This window comes from Atractosteus spatula, chromosome 11 (assembly GCF_055471065.1).
Source record: "Atractosteus spatula isolate fAtrSpa1 chromosome 11, fAtrSpa1.hap1, whole genome shotgun sequence".
Classification (NCBI taxonomy): domain Eukaryota; kingdom Metazoa; phylum Chordata; class Actinopteri; order Semionotiformes; family Lepisosteidae; genus Atractosteus; species Atractosteus spatula.
In genome coordinates, this window is record NC_142716.1 from 26207015 (window position 1) to 26224973 (window position 17959).

General features: G+C 39.2%; 1 protein-coding gene across 1 annotated transcript in view; it reads left to right on the forward strand.

Moving 5' to 3' along the window:
- Positions 1 to 292: 292 nt before the first annotated feature.
- The window catches only part of LOC148823740 (deoxyribonuclease-2-alpha-like), a 39158-nt gene continuing 21491 nt past the window's right edge, over positions 293 to 17959 (forward strand). The window contains exons 1-4 of the mRNA XM_088928106.1: positions 293 to 520; positions 1061 to 1282; positions 2663 to 2727; positions 3671 to 3767. Coding sequence (XP_088784232.1) covers positions 293 to 520; positions 1061 to 1282; positions 2663 to 2727; positions 3671 to 3767 — 612 coding nt within the window. The remainder of the gene's footprint in view (positions 521 to 1060; positions 1283 to 2662; positions 2728 to 3670; positions 3768 to 17959) is intronic.

Below are 17959 nucleotides of genomic sequence, written 5' to 3' on the forward strand. Positions count from 1 at the left end.
TTTCTCCACCATCAACACACTGCTCAAGCCAAACTGCCCCACCACATTACCTGCCTCATCACAACTTTGCAACACATTCTTACATTTCTTTAGTTCTAAGATTGACAACAGTATGTGTGCATTTGTTTTAACCACTTCCTTCACTGCTTTCATATCTGATCTTAAGTCTCTCACCTCCTCCAACGCGAAGTCCACTGACTTTTGTAAGGCAGCAACTGTCATCGTGTTCTTTCGAATCAATGCCTCCAGATGATCTGCTCTCTCATTAATCTTCCTGGAGAGAAGCACCACGATGTTATTCTGCATTTCCAGCAGAGACGGCTCGTCTTTCATCCTCTTCATGAGGGGCTTTTCCGGAGTGTCGGGCTCAATGTCTCAGTCGGAGTCGAGCAGCTGTTCCAGCTGCGGCTCTCCGGAGCTCCTCTCGCTGTCGAGGGCGGACGAGTGCTCGGCCTCGGGGGCGCCCCGGCTCCGCCGCTCGCCCCTGCTGCAGGGTGCACCTGCCCTCCTGAAGGCCGCGGCATTTTCTAAACGTCCTTCTCTTTTCGCTTTTTTCCACCAGTGCTTTTTTCAGAGATCGAATCCATCCTAAAATAACGGGTTTTTTTTCCAGTAGTGCAATTCAGAGGAAAGAAAAAAAAATCGTATCCAAGTTTTAACTTTTTGGGTTAGAAATAAAATTAAAACTCTCCAAAAATTGACATAAAGTTAGTCAAAAATCATAGACATCCAAATCAAAGCAAATTTTCTCCTTTCACCAACAGTTTAAGGGAAAAAGACCCTTCTCAAAAAGAATTTTTCAGCGCTTAACAAAACACGTGCGAACTGGTCGCCATCTTGCCGACCTCTCCGCGGTGAGCAACAAGTCCTGAAACGATTAGCCAGCATCTTGGTACTGTCTGCATGAGAGAGTAATTTTAATATAATTTGTGTTCCTGAAGATCGATTTAGATTATTCGAGAAATACAAACTACGATCATAACATTTATATTTATAGCACATACTCCAAATATGGCGTCTCGCTCTCCATCGTCTTCCCCCGACTCTGCTACGGGTTCAGGTACCGACCCGGCTCGGCCGGACACAGGAGAGCCGCTCGGTGGTTCAGATTCGGACTCAGACGGGTCTCGGGGAGGAAGGTTGCGGTGCTGGTGACCTGGGGTATCGCCTGGAAGAGACAGAGCTCGAAGCCGAGTTTGAAGCGGCAGCTGAGCGGCTCCGTGGACTGGTGCAGACAGCGAGCAGAGAACAGCTGCTTTACCTGTACGCCAGGTATAAACAGGTAAAGCAACCCCAAACCTTTGGCAACTCTTTAATAAACTGCAGCAAAGGCGTGTTTGATGTGTTTTCGGGCTCAGGATCAATTAGTTTGAAACCTTCCAAATGTGCACTCAGCATGTGCATAATCAGTTTCTGTCATATAGTTGGTGACAATGGGGGATAACCTTCGTGTTTATAAAGTACTGAGTACGTTTGGATGTAGAAACCACTAGCAATATTTTCTAGTTTCCCAAGGGATCGTTTTAACTGACGAACGTTGAATAGAAGTGTACAAAACGACTTTTCTGAAGTCGCGATTTGTGCGCAACAACGGGTTGGCTTGTTGCTTTTCTTGAAGTCTGTGACGGGGGAAAGTTCCCACTTTACATCTTCAAGACAACAACTGGCAAGAAGCAGTTTCCTCATGACATCTTGAAGTTGTCAGTCAAAGACTTATTAGGACCAAGATCTGATCGGCAGAAGACTCGGATGATACCTGTTTAAATTCGCAATTTTAATGTGAGGAATATGAAAGTGCTTTAAAAATCGTTAACAAGCTCTCGCGTGACATCAGATATATAAAAGTGCAGAAATAAATACTTTTACACAGCCATTTTAAAAGATATTTGGGTGGACACCAATAATAGAGTTTTCACTGGCATGATAAAAACATGCGACACAGGGATACGTACTATGATTGTAAGCTACTAAATGTGTATGAATCAGATGGGAAAGCAGCTCTGGTCTGGAGAATTTGGAACTAGCAGTAACAAGATGTGAATCCAGTCTGTGAATGCAAATTCATATTTGAACGTTAATCCTTATTTGAGCCAAATACGCCTATCTGAGACATGCTGACCTATTTAAATGGAATAAAATGAGCAACTATAAAGGCAATGACATCACACACTGTGTTTCCAAGGACACATTCTCATTTTGAGCATAATCTCAAAATGTTCTATTTCCGTGCTGCTGATGGCAGCAAGCTCTTGTGACGTACAGGAGAATAGAAGTTCAGGACTTGCTCTGCTTCATGAGATCGACATCGCTTAATAAATTCTTTAACCAGTTTTGTCTTAAATAATTATTGTTATATTTTATCACTTCAGTGCTTATTTTTTGTTTCTCTTAATTCCTGAAATTTGTAGAAAGTGCTTAAAATAAGATTTTTTAAAAAAAGTTTTCACCTTCTTACTGCCATTTTTAAATTCAGTCCTGTATTTCCTGCAGAATGACCTCAAACATTGTTTTCATAATCTTGATACAGTACAATGTTTGCCGCTTGGACTAAAATTTGTTAAGCACTTTATGATGATGCTTTCTAGCAATAGAAACTGTAAATTAATTGTATGTGATAAAACTTTTTTTCAGATTTCAAATTCTGTCTGGTTTGACTTTTCAGGTCAAAGTTGGAACATGTAACACAGCAAAACCAGGCTTCTTTGACTTTGAAGGACAAAGGAAATGGTAAGTTTGAATGAACTACAGTTAAACTGGTTTAATTGGAAACTGTCTTCTTAGATAATTGTTTGTAGAACTACGTTGTGATTATAAGCATAATCCATCTACAGTACCTCCTTGTAGTACTACATTGCACCTGTGACATTATTTCTCCTGGTAGTCCCCAAACATTTTGTATTACTGACAAACCTACTGGCCATGTATACTGAGTTATATACATTATTTATATGCAAAATTTAGAAATAAGCAGTTGGCATAAATGAACAGGGTAATACAATATATATCTATATATATCATATCAAGCACATTTAAAAAATAAATGGAATCATTTTCCACACAGTGAGCATATTGCCACTGTGAATTTAAAATAGGAATACAGTTAAATTCCAGTGTATTTGCTGTTTGAAACAGCCATTGTTATCCTCTGTTCACATGATGACTAGCTAATCATATTCTTAAAGTTTGCTTCTTCTCATTGATACCTTTTCAGTTGTTGAATATGTATTCCTTTTAGTAAGCGATAGCTAAAGTATTGTGCACAAACTCATTTTAAGTTACACGAGGCAAGAGACAAATCTGTGCGAGTCCACAAAACCCACACTAAATATAGGTTTCAGTGTTGTCCAGAAAAAAAGAAAGGTAAATGTGCGAACTTTTACAGTGATTGTAAGAAACCCAACAGACCAGGGACTGTAAGTAGGATTTCAGTTGTTAAAGGCTAAGTAACATCCTAGACAAGTAACATCTGTCTGTCAATTTATGGGATAGACTGTGACTAGATTACGTACCCGAGAAGATGAGTTCTAGCATTGACAGTCTCCTTGCCGAACTGTATTAAAAATAGAAAACAAAACATTTGTCCTACTGAAAAGCTGTTAAGAGTGTGGTTTCTACCAGCTGGGCTCTGTAAGGCTGCTGATGGGTTACACATTGTGCTGTGATGTTGCAGGCAGGCCTGGAAGCAGCTCGGGGACATGAGCAAAGAACAGGCCATGCAGGAGTATGTAGCGTGTGTGCATTCTCTGGACCCAGAAGGAGGCCAGAAGGTACTGTAGGAACTTCTGACTCAATATTGCTTAAACCTGCTATTTGTTTGGTGTCAGCTTTTGGGCGCCAGAATGACGTCATGCATTGAGAGGGTGAACTGTCTCTGGGACAAGCTATCAGATTTGTTCTAGAGATAAACCTGTTCCTGGGATTCCTACAGTACAAGAGACAGTTTCACATGATTCATCAGTAAACTACTAGCTACTAGCAACCTAATGAATACGGTCACTTGAGCAGCCCACTTGTGTCTGTAACCTCTCTTGCGTTTTTCTGTTCTTGGTAGTTTGTATACTGAAGTAATTCTGGCAGTAATTTGTAACATTAACCTCTCTCAACACAGCAACAACGATAGTGACAATCATCTTACCTAAAACAAACGTGAATATTAATGATCAGAAACTAAGGCCCACTTTAAAAATCACAAATATGCTCCTTAAAAAAAATCACAGAATCGGGTTCCAGATAGCAGCATGTTTTGCTTACTCAAAGAGCAAGAGGTCTGTTTTCTACCAAATGTTACCAAAAACATCCCTGCCCATTTGCAGCTGACAGGACTTGGCTGTTTCCCCATATATACTGTATGCCATATATATCCAGTGAGTATAATATGAAGAGGGGTGGATCAGGGATTTAGTGTTCACTGTTGTCCCTTTTGTGCTACATTTAAGAAAATAAAATAATTTTTCAGTATGCAGTGTCTTACCTTTATGACTACTGAGAATAAGTACTCTGGAACACAATCAAAAGAAAATTAAAATCTATATAAAGGGCCAGCATGGCTGTGGAGTGGATAGCGCTTCTGCCATGTAGCACTGGGGCCCTGGGTTCAATTCCAGACCTGGGGTGCTGTCTGCGTGGAGTTTGTATGTTCTCCCCATGTTTGCGTGGGTTTCCCCCCACAGTCCAAAGACACGCTGGTAGTTTAATTGGTTTCTGGGACAGTTGGCCTTGGTGTGAGGTTGTGTGTGTCTATCTGTGTGTGTCCTGTGATAGACTGCTGTCCCCTCCAGCGTGTATACTGTACCACCTTGCGCTCACTGCATGCCAGGATAAGCTGCAGCTCCCTGCAACCCTGTATTGGAAAAAGCAGTTAGAAAATGGTGGGATTTATAGTTTAAAGTGTGAAGAGTATGTAGATAGAACAGTTATATTTTAGAATAAACAAGTATTCCATGTCTATGTGGAACAATTATTTGTTTATATTTTGGGTATCAATTTTGAGGTGACTAAAGGATTTACAAAACAGTAGTGCCTGGATTTTAATGAAGAGGATATGGCATTAAGGAATTAAGTTGTTTGAATTCAGCATTAGCTCTTGTGTAGATTTAACAGCCCAGTTCATAGAGGCCACGCAGAGTGGCCTCGATGTGTCAGCGTCTCTTACGATCATTGGTGCTATTAGTTGCAGTTCATGCTTGGCAAATTTGACATCTTGCCCAGAGTGGTGAGTGCAGTATTGCAAGATTTTCTCTCTTCACAATTCTCATGACTATGCATTGAAGGACAATAATAATAGTATAATGTTAATTTATGAGTGTTTTTAAATAACCCTCAAAGCTCCTTACAGTAGTACACATAATACACAAAAAAATAATGGCACATATCAATATTATAGCATTAATTTTTCAGCTGTTGAGCTAATATCAGTCTTGTCACGGTTTGCTTTCAGAAATGTTTCTTTTGTATCTATATCTTAATTTCAGACAGACACCTGTAAAGTACAGAAACCAGAATAGTAGTAATCCAATTTGATTTTCAAATTAATCTGTCAGCAGGATAGCAGTGAAACCCAAGCCCATAATGGTAAAAACTTTGCCCAAGAGCCAGTGTATAAATATTAAATAGTTAAGTTTCCAGTACAAATCTCTATGTAATACCTCGGGTTAGTGCACTTTTAACTAGGATTGATGAATTTGTTTCTGGTTGTGGTATTGATAAATAAGAGCTAAACCAAGGAAGGGATGTGCCAGATATCCCAAGATAAGTTTCCATGTGATCCAGTGTGGGACTGTGATTGACACCAGCAGCATTTTAGTTGAATAAAGAGCACATTAAGTGATCCAGAAGCCACTGGAAAATCATTAACTGACTTAACAATGGTAGTTTCTGTACTGTGGATCCAAACTCCAACTGAAGAGGTTCAAAGAGCCATTAGATACAAGATGCAATTAGAATTGAGTCGCATTGTCCATTTCAGAGTTTTTGTGAGAAAAGGCAACTTGAGCACATAGTGGTAGTTAAGTGCTTGAGGTCCTAGGTCGGTTTTTTTGCAACAGGTGTCTGTTTCAGTCTATGAATTGAAGACCCAAATGTCTTAATTTCACAGTAACATTCTAGAGCTTAAGGATAGAGACAAAAATGTACAGACAAACCTCGAGTTACATAATAGTTCCGTTCCAGAAACCCTTACGTAACTAGAAATTTACATAAGTCGAAATGCCCGTTAATCACACCCCACGGGCTATGCATACATGTGTACAGTACATCAATATGTCAGTGAACATATGATGTTATTTCGGTCAGTTTCTTTCATATGAAGCACACATAGAAAATTAAGTTCAATAATTATTAATGCAGTGTTCTATAAATAGAAAAAATATCTAAACAAAAAAATAAATTCCAGTACTGAATAGTACATCGTTATGTCAATGAACATGTTGTAGAGGTTTTCTGTCATTTTTTTTCATATGATGCATACAGAAAGTTAAGCTCTATAATTTATAATGTAATGTGATATCAATAAAAAAATTGAAAAAACCTGTTTGCCCGGATCGTGGTCACTGGTGACCACGCCTGTCCCCCCAGATGACACTTTTTATTTTTAAGATAAACGCAAGATAAACAACATTTTTTTTAACTGCTCCACAAATTTTCTCACATGCACGTATTCTCCAATATCATCACAACAAAACCATAAAGTTTGTTTCCACAGATATGACACTGTTATGCAATAAACCAATAAATTAATGAACTAGCAGAATCCCAATAAAAACACCCGGCTAGCACAGCATGTCAATATCATACATTTTTACCAACAAAACAGCAAAAGCAAAAACCAGCGTATATATACAGTATATATATTCCATGTTTTTACCTTATTCTGAAGCATGATATATATCCAAAATAACCCAGACTAGTTTATCTCCAGTTTAACTCTTGAAGGTTATTGACTTCGTAGTAAATGTTTGAAGAACGACCGCTAGAACTAAGGCGATCTGATTGGGAAAAACCACTGTCATTCATTGTATTTTCAGCCATTTAGAGCCCTATGGGGGTAAGGCTTCCTCTAGAAGCCTCCAGCTGCATTCCGCCTGCCTTTTAGCTGTCAATCATTGACTCAGAAGGGGTAATCAATCAGTTTCTTATCAGTGCTCCTTTTTTTCACAGCAGAAGGCAACTCTGAGGTTTTTTTCCATTGCATAACAGCAGATAAAGGCTCTCTAGCAGTGTCTAATGGTTTTTATAGCAATTGCAATGGTTATTATTCTTATTTTCAATATTTTTATGATTTTTTATTATAGGCGTGAAATTTCATTCCAGGTTCAGTCTTCACAAAACATGATGTAGAATTTTTTCTAATTGATCAATTTTTCCCAGATTTGTATCCAAGCTAGTAGTCACCTAGAACAAGGTTTTCAAATCATTCCCAGGCCCTTGACATGCATATAGTTGAAAAATCTGACCTCTGAAGACCAAAAAAACATTTTCGCCTCCTGTTTTTTTTTCATATGTTTGTCTGCTGAGTGGACACATTAAGAAATATAAGAAATTTGACTGTTCACATTCAATGCCAAGGGGGTTACCTTCAATTTAAGACCTGAACCAGGCTCCTGCTATGTTCTGCTGCAGAGATATAACAAATGTTTAAGGAGGAGGAAATTGGCTAAATGTGTCAATGTTAATAACAGGTTAAACAAAAATTGGAAGTGTCAAACATTTTTCTCCTACATTTTTATGTGAGAAAAACAAAACAAAGAGTTTGTTACCTGTCAAGGTAGGTGGGGTGTTCACTACCTCATTATTTTTAAAGCAACTTAAAACGTAAGTGTACAAATGCATAAATTAAGATTCAAACAATCAAAAGACAGTACAACAATCAAACAGGAAACTGGAACTATTTCTGATCAAATAATCTGTTCTCTGATAATAAAATTGTTGTGAAAAAGTAATGTTACATTGATAGTTCAGGTGGGTAGCTGCGTCAGCATGAGTAGGCTGCAAAGGAACAAGTAATAGGTTTATTCCATGCTGAAAAAAAGAAGAAAGAGAACAACGTTTCGGCCGTGGAGCCTTCTTCAGGTGTGACTCCAGTATTCAATTATTCACCAGTTAAATGAATCTTCAATTCCAACTCGGCTCTTACCTACCCAATTAATCTAATTATTTGCTTAGCCACAACGGTTTAATGTCCTTCCCCAAATCTCTGGGTGCTTCAGAGATAAAAGCCATGTCCCAGTTCTCGACCTGCGCCCTAAGCCATTTCTACAAGTCCGCACTTCTGTGATGTAGCGCAAGTGTGAACTTCAAGTGCGCCAGTATTAAAGGGCGCACTAGTACAAAAAGGTAAAAAGCACCCTCGCGTGATGTCACTGTTTTGTCACACGGCTCAGGAGGGTCAAAATCCAAGTCGGCTGTTAATTTTTTCGTTGTCCGCTTGCAGTTTGATTAAATTGAATTTTATCTCGTCAATCCCTGTACAAATGTAGTGACACTGTGTTCATTCATGTTGAAAACTTAACCTCGATTCATAACAGGCGAAGTAAACTAAGGAATCACTGGCAATATTGCTGCTTATTCCAAGCTGTGTACCATTAAATACATTTCATATCGTCTGTCCCAGTACAAAAATGACAGTACGAGGAACATAACGCTTTCATTCAACTAAATAAGGTAAACTTGGCTATACCTCAAAGCTTGTACTATTAAATACGAGCACCATTAAATACTCCGTGTACAGAATACAAAGCAGGTAAATGAATAAATATACATCAGTCGAAATGGGGGTGACGAAATAAAAGCTTTATGTCAAAACTTCGTACGTAGAATACATACAGTTTGAATCTAAAGTAGCCTAATGAAGTTTGTTTTTTCAAAAAAATTGTAGCGCTCCGGTGTTCATGTGGGTATGCGCCCTCTCCTCTGCCGCCTCAGGTCGAACCCCCACCATCGGGGACTCGAACCCGGGCCTCCGGCGTCACTCAACAGGGACCCAGCCAGCTGAACTAAAGGGAAATCTCCCATCAGCCCGGCGGCTGCGGTCCCTGCTATTCACAGGGAAGGGCGGTGACGTCACCGCGCTGGTAAGCCGGCTCTCACAACCAATGGTGGCCGTATGCGTTACAATATTATGAGCTCTAAAACTTAAAAAAAGTTCAATTTTGCTAATACGTGAATGTTTTATTCTCCATGGCAACTTCTCTCCGCCTTGATACGTTAGAATGTGGAACGTCACCATTCCGCGAGCAATTGGGGGTAATTCCCTTCAGCGGAGTCCACTCCAATGCAACCCGAGATCTGCTGGATCATGGCATCCAGAACTATAGCTGGACACACATGCTTTAAGCTGGTTCTCTTTTTTCAGCTTTTATTTATTCTAAATTGTAATGTTTAATACACGCAATGAAAGAATGTGTCCATCTACTGTTTATTACAATTTACACCTCTTTGCTGTTGCATGTATACTGGGGAATTAGTAAAGGCAGAAAAACCACTCACCAGTCCACAGACTCCCCCTGCTCGTTCCTGCAGGACACGGCTGCACCAGCAGTGAGCCCACTGTGTACAAATATCATCAGCGGCCAGATCAGCAGCATCCAAACGGCATCCTAATGGAAACAAGGGCTCAAGAAATCTGGTTTGTCCTTCTCAATTGTCTACAATCAAACCATCGAATTTTACAGAAAAATGCAATAATAAATCAGTACCAAACTGTTTTCTTCATTATAAAATGCCCATCATTTTTTCAAACCTAGAAGCTTAACTTTCAAGACAAATTTGCATGTAGTAACAAATGTATTCATGTTGAGTCAAACCTTTCCAGCTTGTACTGTATCTCATGCTTAAGGCTGGCACACAAGACAAAGTAATATTTGGTGAAGAAAGACATTTCAGTTCACACTTCACTTCATACACAGCATTTATGGTCTATTTAAGTCTATTTATGGTCTATAAGTTACAGTGCAGTTCTTTCTTGGATTAATGTGTCATTTATTGTAGTGCAATATGGATGTAGTGCTATGCGATCAGTCATTAAATGGACATTCAGCATTTTCTATTATGCTTTCATTCCCAACAAACAAAGGTAAAAGTGTATGTGAATTCTTGAGAGATTTCCAATAAAGCCATCCCATAGTCATTTTCTAGTTTTTAAGTCCAGAACTACCACAATGGTAGAAAATGAAATGTAGGCTTGATGTTAATAGCTGCAAAAATAACAATGCAATAATGATGGAGTAATAAGGGACTCAAAGGCTACATAACTAAAGGCTAAAGTTAGGAGCCCAGATGCCAACTTAAGCAAGACAATCCCCAACTCGTACTGCAGAGGGTGAGTGAACACGGCTTGTGAACGATACTTCTTGTGTGACTAAATTCAATCACGGAACATTCTAATTCAATTTTCAAAACTAATGAAAGAAAACCAGACACTTACCATGAGTGTGGCCTTGAAGCAGGTTTTAGTCTTTCAAGACTAAGGAGAGACAATACAGGCAGCTACTTCAGTTTTCTCACTTCTCCAATTCAGGCCACGAAACCCGAAAGTGTTGCCAGACCAAAACTTGCCTAAAAGAATGCACAGAATGCCAAAAAAGGCATTTTGCAATTGACCTTGAAAGACAAGGAACTATTTGCAGTTCTGATTTTCCGGTATATCCAGTATTAGATACGTGAAAGGACACTGTAAATCAGACTATGATCTAGAGCAGAATTTCTCAGTTAGGTACTTTGATTATTTTGACATCATTAAAGCAGTTTAAAATAATATCATCACAAATGCTATTGCTACATTTGTGAAACAAAATAACATTCCAATGAGTGTTCATTTTATAACAGTCTTGATGTTCTTTCACCACAACAGGGTTTTAATTCAATAAAAAAAAATTCTGTATCCTAACTCCCAACATGCGAGGACATATGAGCATGGACAGTGATTTTGCCCGATCAGTGCAACTCACATAGGCTTAAAAAGACCTGCTGAGCGATTGCTGTATCCAGTTGTTCTTTCTTTACATCTGTGCTACTATTCATTTCAGGAACCAAAGAATTTGAATAGGACAGTGAGAGCACATTTCACCTCTATTTAAGGAAGCTCTCAAATACAACAGTGTGGTGGGTCAGCAGTGTTGATGCACTAGTTTCAGCTGAGGGGGTTCAAGCCTCAATCATGTGTACATAGACCCACGTGGGGGTGAATTAGCAAATTAGTTAAGGGTGAGAGGCACATTCTCACATGGTGTCAATTAGCCTAGGTTTGGTACAGTTTATAAATAGTTCTATGGGAGGATTTTGTTGTTGTTGTTGGTGGTGGGGCAGCTTGTGACTTAAATTTTTTCTGCAGTATTTCCTTTCTGTTGTGGCTTGTCCATATGCTGGGGCCTAATGAGGTCTGAAGAGGCTGGCTTGTCTCAAACCGCTATTTCAGTCTTCCTTTTATTAGCTTGTATTCATATTGTTTTTTAATACAGAGAACAATGACTTCATTGTATATTAGAAATGAGCATGTCTAAAAGCTAAAGATAAAATGTAGGAGTCCTTATATTAGAAGATCATTACAATAATTGACATTGGAAACAGTCTAAGGAAGAGAAACCGGAATAACTCCCACATTGAAAGGTACAGTATTGTGTTGTAAACTGAGAGGTTAAAACAACTTTATCACTTTTGGCTGGAGGATTGAAGATGTGGAGACTTGAGTATTCAAAATCCTGAAAAGAACTGAGAATTTGGACTCGGGCAGCTACAGTACTTCACATTCAACATGGGGGGAGAGAATGAAATTGAAGTCTGTGATGGAAAAGACATGCTGTGCAATCCAAATCACAGGAGTGTTACAAAGAATCTTTTATCAATAGTTATCAACCAAACAGAAAAGATGGGCAGAATATCTTTCTCTCGCTTGTAACCTTTTAACATTCCTGGGCTAGAACTTTATCAAAATTGGAAGTTTAAAACCGCACATTGAGGAAGCAGCTGTGATCAAGGTATAAGTCCCTTCACCCAGTTTTGCATAAGGGGAGTTTTTTCTGGGTTTACACTTTGTCAGAGCAATATTTGAAATCTGATCCTACTTGGAATTTTGTTTAGACAGACCCACAAAATTAAGCTCAATAATTAATTGCTTACACTTACAGTATATTGCACTTTACAGGTAATGGGGACTCCCCTCCGCCACCACCAATGTGCAGCATCCACCTGGATGATCTTGGCAATCATCTCCAAACAGTGCAAAGCGGTTTTCACTTTCTTCAAATATCAGTGATGCATTAAAATTGGACTGAACACTATACTTCCAAGAACAGAAGTTAGTGTTTTGAGTGTTTTTCTTGGTGTGTAATAGTGATTCTATTTATCTAAGCAGGTACAGTGGGCTCAAGAATTATTGGCACCCTTGATAAAGTTAAACAAAATAAGCTGTATAAAATACACAGCACAGATAATGAGTCTATCTTATGCCCAGACAATGGGAATTATTTCAAAACAAATATTTAAAATGAGTAATACATGTTTTTTCCAGGAACATTAATGTCAAAATTATTAGATCCCCCACTTTTCTTTAAGAAAACTGAACTAAATAAAATCTGAAATGAAGTTCTGCTTTTTTAAATATAACTCAGTCAAAAGGAACATTTTCTGGACTTGCTGTTTCACCAGGGTATAAAAAGAGGTAAACACACATAATAAAAACTTTGGCCATCCACCACCATGGGGAAAGGCAAAGAAGTGACAAATTAAGAGACAAATTAGTATTAATCTTCACAAATGGTAAAGAAACCAAGGGTCACAGCTGGAGAACTGCAGAGTCTGGTTGCATCTTGGAGTCCTTGAGTCTCTAAATCAATAATTAGATGGTACATCCATGCCAAAAAGCTATTTGGAAGGGTTGCCAGAAGGAATTGATAACAAGAAACAAACTGAAGTGTCTGGAGTTTGCCAAATGCCATTGGGACTTTGACTAGAACCCAGTGCTATGGTCAGGTGAGACCAAAATTGAAGGGTGTGGCCACTCACACCACCAGTACGTTTGGCGTTGGAGAGGGATGCATACTCACACAAAAAAACGTATATTCACTGTGAAATATGGGGGTGGAACATTGATGTTGTGGGGTGGTTGTGATGCCACTGGGGCCCTTGTTAAGGACAAAGGTATCATGATCTCTACTAAATATCAGGATATTCTGGGCAAAAATCTGGCTGCCTATGCCAGAAAGCTACAGCATGATTTGGTCTCTGGTGGACCTCCCAGCATGACAGTGATCCTAAACACACCATTTAAAAATCAACTAAGAAATGTTTGAGAGAAAACAAAATCAATGTTTTTCACTAGTTTACCCAGTTTTGGGGTATATAAAATATAAGTCATTATCTGTGCTGTTTATTTTATATGGGGTTTTTTGTTCTTCATTAAGGGTGACAATAATTTGTGAGCGCACTGTAAGGTGGTAGAAGAAAACGGGAAGAAAAACAGTGCCAACAGGAAAAATAAGACATTTGAGGAACACAGCACAAGATGCTAGTAGAAACGTTTTTTTTAGAAGAAATCATGTTGTGCACATTTTTTCCCAGGCAAATATGACCCAGCTCCACCAACAATGGAAGTCAGGAATATCTGCGTACCTCAGCAAATAATATGCTGTTATCTTAACTTATTGATTATAGATTAGATGCACACAACAAAAGAGTGCTGGTAGACCAGGAATTCCACTAATCTTAATATATTCAGAGCTGCGAGCACCATCATTTATTGGCTGTAGATGGGATTCGCACAACAGAAGACAAAAGCACAAAATGAGGAAAGATTTCACAGAACTGCTGGTGGTAACCCAACCAAACCTATAAAGAAAAAACATTTGCGCAACATAATTCTGATTGACATTTACAACCAGTGTCCTCTTATTTTAAATGAAGAGCTTTGCCACTACACTTCACAGGAAAAAAGCTGCTTTCTGATAATAGATGAATGGATTGATAATTGCAGTCGTTGGGTGTTTCTTTTGTGTTAGCCATCAACCCATGTTTAAACCTATACATTTTAGTTGTTCTGGAAAGAAGCACATTTGCATTTGAGCAACTTTTTTTCTTGCTTTTCAGCAAACATTAGCTTCAAAATATCAAACAGCATTTGCTAAACCTGAGCGCAATTAACACTGCTCTGCATCTGCAACAAATAGATACAGAAAGAGTCAGCGTAACTGAATTGCAACAACAGGGTCAAACATTCCCCCTCTTACAGCTTAAACATGTCTCTGCACCTAACAAACCAGGACACAGCCCCCCTGAAAGCGTGGTAGATAACAGGGTTTTGTGAGCAAATAAGTCCTCCACTTTTCCACTACTGGCAGTCCTCTCTGTTTAGATCTCCAGTGCAGATCCACTGGTCTCCATCCTTCTGGGATACACACCACTTGGCATGATCAAAGTGAGAGCAGAACTCCACAGGTCCCGGCAGTTTAATTCTTCTGATATTTAAAACGTGTTCAGGAAGGGAGCAGTTCGAAGGCAGTTCATGCTCTTTTCGTTGCCAGGTTTCCGTCAACAGAGTAGTCTTTAAAACTTGAGCAGCCCAACCAGTGTAGATGTCTGTAAAAGACAACCCTCAAGTATGTCAACAAAGTAGAAATATAAGGCATTTAACAGCATCTACAATGGCTCTCCAGACAGGGCTCTTTCTTGGCTTAAAGAGAAAGGAAACACTCTGTGAAAAGTAAAAAAAAAGCTCTTACCGGTCTGGAATTTAATTTTACTGCCATTTTCACATTGTATAATGAAACATTTCCCCTTACTAAATGGTTTTCAGTGCTTTGCTTTCCAATTAAGTTCTTTCAGAACTTTTTATGTTTTAATAACAATCACAACAGAACAACATAAAAGAGCTACTGGTAGTGATTGGAAAGCCCTTGTAGCAAGACAGTTTTAGAAGCGCAACATGTGTTTCTGCCCTACAGATGTGAACTACAAATGTGCAGTTTGTATGTTCTCCCTGTGTTTGCAGGGGTTTCCTCTGGGTGCTCCAGTTTTTGGTCCCACAGTCCAAAAACAACAGACTAGTTGGGTTAATTGGCTTTTGGGAAAATTGACTCTTGGGTAAGCACTGTGTGTTTTTGGCTCTGTATGCACTGTGATGTCCTGGCATCCTGTCCAGTGTGTATCCTGCCTTTTCCCCTTTGCTTGCTGGGATAGGCTCTGGCTCCCCAGTGACTTTATAGTGGATGTTGCGCACCTATCTGAGGGAATTGTGTAGATTTGTAAGTGATACAGAGCGCATTCCGGCCGTTCAGTTTCCCTGAGGACGGCCAGCTGTACCCCCTTTCTGGGAATGGAGGGAAGTGGGGGACACTGTGACTGAGCCAGAAACCCTGAGTCTGGTCAAAGTGTAGGGCTCCTGTGTGGACACACAAAGAGATATTACAACAGACCGAGATAACAGATCACATTCTATTCATTCATACTTGCAATGAACAGCAGTTAGCGATTTATGAAGAGTCAGTAGATGATGGATTGCAAGTTATTACCGTTAACACAGTACTTTGAAAAGGTCAATAATAATAATAATTCCTTACACTTTTATAGTGCTTTTCTGGACACTCCACTCAAAGCTCTTTCCAGGTATTGGGGACTCTCGTCCACCACCACCAATGTGAAGCCAAAGTGTACACAGAACACTCACCACACACCAGCTATTTAGTGGGGAGGAGAGCGGAGTAATGAAGCCAATTCAAAGATGGGGATTCTTAGGAGGCCATGACTGGTAAGGGCCAATGGGAAATTTGGCCAGGATGCTGGGGTAACACCTATACTCTTTTCGAGAAACGCCCTGGGATTTTCAATGACCACAGAGAGTCAGGACCTCGGTTTTATGTCTCATCCCAAGGACAGTGCCTTTTTAAAGTATAGTGTCCCCGTCACTATACTGGGGCATTAGGACTCACATAGACTGCAGCGTGAGCACCCCCTGCTGGCCCCACTTACACCTCTTCCAGCAGCAACCTTAGCTTTCCCAGGAGATCTCCCATCCAGATACTGACCAGGTTCACAGCTGCTGAGCTTTAGTGGGCTGCCAGTTGTGAGGTACATTGTGTTTAATTTAGTAGTGGCAATGATAAAGATGATACTGATGTTTGTATCCCTGGAAGCAATGGGCACAAGGAAGGTGACACATTGGACCGGAAGTCAATTAATCGCAGGGCAGATACAGACACTGAAGCTCACACTAGAGCTAATCTTTTCTCAGAAGCCAATCAGCCAACCAGTATATTTTTGGACGGGGGGAGGAAACTGGAGCACCCAGAGGAAACCCTGGGAGAAAAGACAATTTCTTCACAGATGGCATCCTGAGTCCAAAATCAAGCCCAGGGCCCCAGTGCTGTAAGATAGCAATGCTAACCACTGTACTACTGTGCTGCCTGGTTAGTAGTAGTAGTAGTAGTAGTAGTAGTGGTAATTTTATACCCACCCAAATTAGAATTGGCGATTTTATCTGTACATTTCTGCTCACGCCCATGACCTTTGACCCCAGGTTTGTCCAACCTCTCTTACACAGTCATACACCTATTGACCTTACACAGTGATGTACAGGACTTTTCCAGCCCATCAAAGAACGTGTATTCCCAGTGCTGAGCCACTTATACTCCACTACTTTCGAAATTCTAATTGCCATAACATGGTCTTTTATAATTAATAATTATAAGTCTTTAGCAGACATTAAATCTAATAAACAATAAATCCGTGTTAATTTTATACTGATTTTATTATAGAATTTTTATTATAGTTTAATATAGAAAAATTGATTATGTTTTTGAAAGAATATTCGTAATATAGTGATACAAATGCATCACTTTCTATGCCATGCTGTGCTGTTCTATGAAATGCTAAGATACACTTCCAAACAAAAATAATTAGTATCTAATTATCAGGGTCCTTACTAGTGTTATCTCGCTAACTTGCTAAAATATCCTGTAGAATTCTTTAAAACATCTTTCTCACAATGATTTCATTATCCTAAAAAAAACCAACAATACCTCTTTATCAAAAGAGGGGCAAGAAGAAAGTGATCAGGCAACTTTTTAAAGTTATTTAAAAGTGAGATGATTTGATGAGTTTTACCAAGAATACTTTATAAACAGTTCTTCTGATTGCTTTCTTACTACATTAATAGAAGCATATTACCAGGAATATATAGATACAGGCTTGCAAACACTTATATGTGCAAGTAGTTCAGGTGGGTAGCTGCGTCAGCATGTGTAGTCTTCAAAGGAACAAGTAATAGGTTTATTCCATGCTGAAAAGAGAAGAGAGAAACACGTTTCGGCTGTGAAGCCTTCTTCAGGTGTGCTAAAGAAGAAGGCACACCTGCACACCTGAAGAAGGCTTCACAGCTGAAACGTTGTGTTTTCTCTTTTCTCTTTTCATCATGGAATAAACCTATTACTTGTCACTTATATGTGCATGTGTGTTTATTTGCTTGGACCTCATGATATTTCTGTAATGAAAGGACAGTGTTAACCTTAGAAACAAAGGCACAATCCTTATAAAAGAACTCTGAAAGCAATCAAATCCAGTTAAAAGATGTTATTGTTATTCTGCTATTATACAGTGTATTGTAATTATGTGTTTCAAGAAAATTAGTTTGAAGGCTTACCAAACCACACGACAAGGTTATGATCTAGTGTTGCTTACTGTAGTAAACTATGATAAGAACAGTAGATTAATTAGGGAAGCATCTGGGAACTTATTTTAACTTGATTTATCATGTTAATTGCAGGATTAGAGCACAAAATATTCTCATGGATTTGCCTTCACAAAAGTCAAACTATTCAATACCATTCAACATTCCTCATTCACACCCGATCATAACTATCCTAACTTTCTGTAAGTAAGGATTCCATTGTACCAGTACATGTACATGCAATAAGGTTCAAGTTCTATGTCAATATGCAAGAACAGATCAACTATTATCAAGGAAACAAGGCTTGAT